At 43.4% G+C, this 8,795-nt stretch overlaps 1 protein-coding gene across 1 annotated transcript; it reads right to left on the bottom strand.

Moving 5' to 3' along the window:
- Positions 1-1,729: 1,729 nt before the first annotated feature.
- LOC126595347 (probable calcium-binding protein CML50) lies at positions 1,730-2,068 on the bottom strand. Its single transcript, XM_050261671.1, has one exon. The coding sequence runs from the start codon at positions 2,066-2,068 to the stop codon at positions 1,730-1,732; it is 339 nt and encodes a 112-aa protein (XP_050117628.1).
- Between the last annotated feature and the right edge of the window lie 6,727 nt (positions 2,069-8,795).

Raw genomic sequence — 8,795 nt, 5'->3', positions numbered from 1 at the left:
CCTTTTATTACATAATTACATTTAAGTCCCCCGAGTATTTATATGATATCTAAATACGGAGGCCCTAAGTATGGTACAAACAGTAGTCCCCCAAGTCTTCAGTCAAAAGAGTCTTTTAGCTAAAGACTTGAAATTCAGTCCATGTGTAGGCCGAAATAACTAGATGTCGTCTTGAACTGATACTCGATATGAGGCGGTGCCCAATCTGAAATGATGCTCAACCAGAAGTAGCACATGTTGCGAGGCTGCTCTGCTTGTGGCTTATATTGCCTTGGTTGGCTCGGCTTGTGGCGTTGAAGGTGAGGGAGTCCCTTTTATAGAATAAGGGCTCGCTCCTTAATACAAAAATGATGGGCTAGAAGTGATGCTCGTGGCGAGGCGGTTGCTCAACTAGCGGCGATGCTCTCTAATGATGGTGAGGGGTTCCCTTTTATAGAATAAGGGATCACTCTTCAATACATGAATAATGGGTACTCTATAATGAAAGTGAGGGAGTCCCTTTTATAAAATAAGGGCTCGTTCCTCAGTACATGAATAATGGACTAGAGTCCCCCAAGTATTTTTCATGAGGCCCAATTGTGGAAGCCCAATATATGGTACATAGTGTAGTCCCCCAAGTCTTCAGTCAATAGAGGTTGTTGGCTGGAGACTTCAAATTCAATCCATGTATGGGCCGAAGTGGCGGTTGTTCGGAGGCGGTATTTGTATACCCTGCACTGAAGCTTTGTAGGTGAAGCTTTTGCAAATGAAGCTTGGACGCTAGAGCTTTTGTAAATGAAGCTTTTAAAGCTGGAGCTCTCGAAGCTGGAGCTCTGTAGATGAAGCTTTCGAAGCTGATTGACATGAGTGATGCTCATGAATGTTGACATGAGTGATGCTCATAATGTTGACATGAATGATGGTCATGAATGTTTATGTATGATTGACATTAGTGATGCTCATGAATGTTTATGTATAATTGACATGAGTGATGCTCATGTGTAATTTTGGAGTACTAGACGTACTTTTGATCACCTGGTTGGTGATAATAGCGGCAGACTGCCGAATAATTTTGGAGTACTTGGGTGTACTTTTGATCACCTTGTTGGTGATAATAGTTGCAGGCTGCCGAATATTTTTGGAGTACTGGGCGTACTTTTGATCACCTGGTTGGTGATAATAGCGGCAGGCTGCCGAATAAATTTGAAGTACTGGGTGTACTTTTGATCACCTGGTTCTGCCGAATAAATTTGGAGTACTAAGCGTACTTTTGATCACCTGGTTGGTGATAATAGCAGCAGGGTGCCGAATAAATTTGGAATATTGGGCGTACTCTTGATTACCTGGTTGGTGATAATAGCGGCAAGCTGCCGAATAATTTTGGAGTCATAGGGCCTGGTTCTTTTGGGCATATGGGCCTTGGCCCTCCACATAACATTCCAGCCTATTATTTTGGGCTTGCCATTTTTTTTTTTTTATTACCTTCTGATGGGGTTTATATCGATGTCTCTGGAAGATAAGAAAAATAAATCATATCATTCAAAAATAAATTTAACCCTCAGTTCAATGGGTCACGCCTATAATTCCCTTTTCTGCATGCAATCACCACCGCAATTATGTCTGTTTTTTTTTTTATCTTCTTTTGCTTTCTGCTTTTGCTTTTGTTTCTCCACTTCCTGCATGTTCTCCTGTAAAACGTAACAGCTGCCTGGACAGCCTTGACACCACCCACTTGCTTTTCTTGCTTTGTCTAAAGTGAAGCTGCCTTAACAGTCAGACAGCACTCGATGAAATTGCCATATTCAATGGCCCTCTTTTTGCCTCCAGACTTGTCGAATTTAGAGACCAGCAGTTCCAAAACTACAAGTGACACAGAAAATCCCAGACTCAGTAGTGCATTTCTCAACTTATTTGCATCAATGAACCCACTTTTGTCCCGGTTGAAACTCTCAAATATTCCCCTCCAACTTTGAAGACTGTAGAACAGTGCAACAAATTCCTTAGGCCCGATCTTCCTGGCGTTGGAGGAACCTTCGACCTCTGCTTCAGGATCCTCTTCTTCCTCTGAATCTGAACCACCTTGGGCCATTTCACGAACCGGGTCAGATCCTTTTTCGGTGGCGAACTGGTTCAAAGCTGGAGGAACCTTCAACCTCTACTTCAGGATCCTCTTCTTCCTCTGAATCTGAAACACCTTGGGCCATTTCACGAACCGGGTCAGGTCGGATCCCAAGCCGGCGTCCGGCGAGGTGCCCGTCAAGTTCCCACCGAAGATGAAGAAATTTACGAGCTCTAAGTCTGCTTTTTCTCATTTCCAGGAGGATGATATCGTCGGGATTCGTCGGCCGGTGACCATGAGGAAGAGGAAGCAGCTGTGCTAGAAGATGGAACAAAGATAGCAGATGAAGATGATCAAACGAAGCAGGATGTGACTTTAGCCGCACTAGCGGAAAATAATGATGAGTCGTCTGATCCGTTTGGGCCTGATGCCTTTTTAGCTCCTGGCTCTACAAAGAAAGATGATAGAACAAAGGAAAAAAAGAAAAGATAACAAGATCACGAAGGAGGAGGAAGAGAGAGATCTGATTCCCTAGGTTTCCTAAATACAAACCCAAAACCAAAAAAGCAACGACCTTTATCTTCCCTGTGGGCTTGTGAGGAGTGTTTGAGATTTGGATCTTTTCAATTTCTGGGTTTTTGTGATTTTGCATATTCACGGCGGAGGTGAAAAAATGAAAGAGACCAACATAACTTTTCGTATTGATTCCCACAGACGGCGCCAAATGTTGATGCACAAAACCGGAGGTCTTGGAACAATGTAAATCCGACCGTGAATCTACAAGAAAGTAAATAACACAAGATGTATCATGGTTCACCCCAATGTTTGGGCTACGTCCACACTGATATTGTATTTCTCTAAGAGGATGAGAAGGTGAGAGCCTCTGAGGGTGAGAGTCAGGCCTAAGAATTGGCCTTCCCTAATTAGGAGAGTGAGGAATCCTTTTATAGAATAAGGGTTCCTCACTTCTTACATATTTGCCCCTTCATTTATTACATAATTACATTTAAATCCATTGAGTATTTATACGAGATCTAAATACGGAGGCCCTAAGTATGGTATAAATATGCTGAATTCCAACTGACTACACACCAACCAAGTTCCTTAGAGGGCGATGTGATCACCGAGGAAGCAACACATGTTGATTTCATCACCACCATTGAGGATGAGTTAGCAAACAACGATGATAAACTTAAAAAAGCCTTGGACATCTTGTTTCCCCGTCTTTCCCTGGCTAATCTTCAGCATTTAAAACCATTGTATGCCACGGCCCATATTGAAGGTTACCCAATCTCTAAAATTTTTGTCGATTGCAGGGCAACGGTGAATATCATGCCTGTATCCGTTATGAAAGCATTACAACAATCCAACGACGAACTCATTCATTCAGGAATAACCATGAGCAACTTTGTTAGTGACAAGTCTCAAACCAAAGGAGTACTCCCTTTAGAGGTAAACATTGTAGGTTGCAATCATATGACCGCATTTTTTATCGTCGACTCCAAGACCAAATATAATGCTTTGCTCGGTAAGGTTTGAATCCATCAAACGAATTGCATCCCTTCTTCTTGATACCAAGTTCTCATTTTTTGGGATGTCAAATCGGTCGTGGTTCACCCAGCCGATAATCAGCCTTTTGAAACCAACATGATTTAGGCCTGCTATTATGATGACCACGTCATCTACATTACCTACAAGATTTTAATGAAGATAGACGGCCGACTCAGATCTTAATCTAGAAAGCCATCGAGGTAGGTGCCGAGACTGTCCACCAGGATTCGGCAAGACTCGGCTTGGCCAACTTGATCCCTACCATTGATGATTGACGTTAAAGGCGAGAGGAGTCGGGCCGCGGTTTCATCCACGATGGAACGCCTGCTGGCCCATTGGTATGCTAGTTCCAAGCATCCACATTTGGGCATCAACTTAATTAAATTTTTGACCGAAGAAGAGAACGGCCCAGTACTGTCGTTGGATAAAGTTCAAGCCGCACCGGCCAAACTCGAATACAGTCGACCTCAAGTTAAGGACCTTTTAGAAGAAATAAATATCGGAACGGCCGACAACCCTCAGTCGTTATTTATTAGTGCATTATTACCCTATACCATGAAAGTCGAACTCCATCAATTACTTAACGAGTTTAAAGATTGTTTTGCTTAGAGTTATCATGAGATGCCGGGTCTTGATCGGACCCTTGTTAAACATGAATTACGCATCAAAGCTGGTTGTAAGCCTTTCCGCCAGCCCCCTCGCCGATTCTCGACTGAAGTACAGCTCGGCATAAAGGACAAACTAGTTCGGTTGTTAAAAGCCAGGTTTATTCAAACAGCTCGATACGTTGAGTGGCTAGCTAATATCGTCTCGATGCTAAAGAAAAATGACGCCCTACGCATCTGTATCGATTTTCGTAATCTGAACTTGGCAACGCCCAAAGACGAGTACCCGATGCCGATCTCCAACTTATTAATTGACGCAGCAGCACATCATAAGATCATATCCTTCATAGATGGGCATGTCGGTTATAATCAAATTTCATCACCAAGGCCAATGTCCACAAGACTCCCTTTCGGTGTCCTGGGGCACTCGGCACATACGAATGGGTCGTCATGCCCTTCGGCCTCAAGAACGCCGGGGCTACATACCAACGAGCTATGAACACTATCTTCCATAACTTAATTGGTACCATTATCGAAGTCTATATCGACGATGTGGTCATCAAATCAGCACGACGATAGACGCACTTGGATGACCTCCGTCAGATATTCCTACGTATGCACCGGCATAATCTGAAAATGAACCCCGCCAAATGTGTTTTTGGCGTTTCAGCTGGAAATTTTTTTGGTTTCCTCGTACATCACCATGGTTTTGAGGTAGACGACAACAAGGCTCGCATAATCATTAATGCTCATCCGCCAACGACTAAGAAACAATTACAGTCGTTGCTCGGCAAGATCAACTTTCTTTGACGATTTATTGCTAACTTGGTCGGGAAAATGAAAGCTTTTTCCACGCTTTTGAAACTTAAGGACTTCGACACCTTCGAATGGTGTGCTGAGCACCAAAAGGCATTCACACAAATCCATCGGTTGCCTTCTTGCACAAGACAATGACGTCGGGCGAGAACAGGCCATTTTTTACCTTAGCTGGAACCTCAACCCACCAGAGATTAATTACTCTACTGTCGAAAAGCTTTGCCTTGCCTTATTTTTTGTCGCGTCAAAACTCAGACATTACATGCTCCCGTCAGTCACTCAGGTCATCGCCCAGACCAATGTCATTCGTTACATGCTCACCCGGCCGATCGTAAAGGACCGAATCGGCAAATGGACGATAGCCCTTTCTGAATTCAGCTTGCAATAAGTACCCCAAAAAGCTGTCAAAGGTCAAGGTCTAGCCGATTTTTTGGCCCACCACCCTTCCCCATATGAATTCGGGGACAATGCCGTTGACATCGGCCTGATCTAAACACGCGATAATTACTGGACTATGTACTTTGATGGTTCCAGTACTTCAGTCTCAGCTGGCATTGGGATTGTTATTCAATCCCCCACTGATAATCATTGGTATTTTTCTCTCAAGCTCGATTTCAATTGTACAAATAATCAGGCCGAATACGAAGCTCTTGTTATCGACCTCGGCGTGCTACACGATCTGTGGGAAACTCATGTCCTTGTTCTTGATGACTTCAAACTTGTCATTAATCAACTCAACAGGACTTTTCGTTGCATGATTTGTACTCTGGCGCCTTACCACATGGTTGCCAGTTATTTAGCCGAATCCTTCGACGGAGTAACTTTCAAACACATTTCACGAATTCATAACACTGACGCTGATGAATTAGCTCAAATAGCCTTCGGAGCCTAACTCATGGGGGTAATTTAGGCTAAGAAATACATGTGTTATGACAAGTACATTTGGCCCTGATTAATCAGCAAGTTCTCTAACAAGATTGCGTGATCCATACACGAGTCATGTCTTTGCCATCGTTGTTAGAACGTAAGGACATTATTGAGGTTTGTGCCGTCAAAGCATTACTAAACGATTGGAGAAGGATGATTATGCAACATATTGATAACCCTAATGAAAAACACGATCGACGGACAAGGGTTTATGCCACAAACTACATATTATACCAGAATGAGTTGTATCAAAAAGGTAAGGACAGGTTACTGTTATTGTGCCTCGGCCCGTAAAAAGCTGCTCAAGCAATGGCAGAAGTACACGAAGGAATTTGTGGAGCCCACCAATCTGGACGAAAAATGCGTTGGCTACTTCGACGGCACAGCTATTTCTGGCTGAGTATTCTGAAGGATTATATTGAGTACACAAAAGGTTGTGTACAGTGTCAAATCCATGGGCTTATACAGAGAGTACCGGCCAAATCATTACATTCGGTCACTAAACCATGGTCGTTCCGAGGATGGGCCATGGATGTTATCGGTAAAATCACACCATCTTCTGGTGCAGCCAAACATGCGTGGATACTGGTTTCGACGGATTACTTCACCAAATGGGTCGCAGCCAAGTCATATGTTGAGCAATCATAATAGATAATGGTACAATAATGGTACGATTTTTATATCCGATAGATTTAAAGATATACGAAAAATCTAAAGATTCGACTGGAGCAATCTACCCTATACTACCTGCAGGCGAATGGATAGGCCGAAGCAAGTAATAAGTTTCTTATTGGTATTCTTGAAAAGATGATAAAAGAAAGGCCAGGCATGTGGCATTTAAGGATAAACGAAGCATTATGGGCTTATCGAACCTCTCAACAGACATCCATCGAAACGACTCCGCACGCGTTGACTTATGGACACGACGCAATACTACCCGTCGAGCTAAGTGTAAACTCGTTACGAATAATTGAACAAAGTAGTTTGTTCAGCGCCGAGTACAGTCAAGCTATGAGACAAGAGCTAGAAGATTTAGAAGACGCTCGGCTTGATGCTTATAATTTATTAGTGGCTCAAAAGAAGATCACCGAGCGTGCATATAATCAACGAGTTAGACAAAAAATGTTCGGTAAAGGAGAACTGGTTTGGTAAACCGTACTACCCTTAGGAATTAAAGACCCCAAGTTTGGTAAGTGGTCGTCAAATTGGGAAGGGCCATTCGTTATTCATAAAGTCCTCGGCAAGGGGGCATACCGTCTTAGAGATCGAACTGGTATTATTCACAAGTTTCCAATCAATGGAAAGTTTTTAAAGAAATAATATCCAGTCACATGGGAGATGCAAGGATAAAAGCTCATTTCATTTCATTGACAGATCAGTTTACAATCAAATAATTCTAGGGTGATGCAGGAAGAAAAGTTTCAAGAACGGCCTTCAGCTCCAACCACCTCACCACACCTATTATGACCTTAGCTTGCTAATTCCTCTTGTCCATCTTCAGCTGCTCGACTCCCTTCACGCTCACCGAGTATTTGGTTAAGCAAGATTTATCGCCAGACTCAAAATCCTTCGCAAGCTCAAAAGCAATGGCTAATATTTGATTTTCCAGTTCGGCCATTTGACGGTCAAGGTCAGCTAGGGTTTCCTTTTTCGCCTTTAAAACTTCGACCTTTGGATGAAGAGCGTCTCGGACGGCTATTGCAACCTTCAAATCATCATCAGCCTGAAGAGCTGTCTCGAAAATGCTGAAATATTCTTGGGTCCATTCCAAGGTGGACGATGCTTGAACGATGGCTTCGACGCTCAATTGACCATTAGCTCCAAGATTATTTAGACATGCACGCACCGTGTCAAGGCCCTTGCGCTCGAGGATTTACGAAGCTGAAAAAGAAAAAAGTTCCAACAACCGAACAAGAACAGTTGATTCGACGAGTTCGTTTGCAGCTGCGGAAGGACCAGCCACTCCCGAAGTGCTTGATAGAAGAGCATCAAACTCAACTTCCCATGAAGGCTGCACACGAAAATAGTTTAGGCGCAAAGAAAATCACAAAAGAATGTAGTAAGAAGGTTTTTGTTTTGAACCTGCCGAGATGAGACTTCGGCCATGTCTTCGGGTTCATTGCTCGAACCTAAAGAACTTAATGGCTGAGCCCAATATTTCAGACTGCTTCTTAATTCATGTGGTCGATGAAGGTTATCTACCTTCGATGGCCACTAAGGTGGTCAGGAAATATAGATAACACCTTTCGGCGCATAAAATTTTTGGTGAAATAAATAACTGGGCACCTGACATTTAATATTTTCTCGATTCAGACTTGTTATGACAAATTGACAACAGAAAGTAATCGAGCCTTACAAAAGTCGGGTTCACTTACAGAAGGAGCTTGGGTTGGTCGAGAGCAACTCGCCAACGGAATCTCGTCACTCTCATCATCATCCTAAAATAAAAAGTGTTAATTATTTTTTTTGCTTAATAAGTAAAGGGATTTGACGGCATAATCATACATCTTCTAAGATGACCACCGAATGTTTTGGATTCTTAGGGAGATCATTCCCAATCGAAGGGGTTGCCTCCCCTAGTACAGCTACTCTTGTCGACCCTGGAGTTGCAGGCAAGTCGACCGACAGTACGGCAACCGGCTCAACCACGACCTCAGGGACTTCAGGTATTGGTTGAGCTTAGGTTGCCGGGCTGGCCGAATAAGGCCGATTCTCTATCGAAGCCTAAACAACGAGAGCAGGAGAAGAGGCACTCGGAGTAGTTGTCCCAGTGGTGTGGTTGGAGATAAAATGAATCTCCCGTGCTCCCTTCTTCGCCAATTTCTTGACGCGTTTTGGGGGATGGGGAGCTTCACCTG

Source organism: Malus sylvestris, chromosome 13 (assembly GCF_916048215.2).
Source record: "Malus sylvestris chromosome 13, drMalSylv7.2, whole genome shotgun sequence".
Lineage (NCBI taxonomy): Eukaryota > Viridiplantae > Streptophyta > Magnoliopsida > Rosales > Rosaceae > Malus > Malus sylvestris.
This window is presented reverse-complemented; position numbering and strand designations above follow the sequence as displayed.

Excerpts from the sequence above, each read along its gene's own strand:
- LOC126595347 (XM_050261671.1), bottom strand. The coding sequence starts at position 2,068 with ATGGCCCAAGGTGGTTCAGATTCAGAGGAAGAAGAGGATCCTGAAGCA.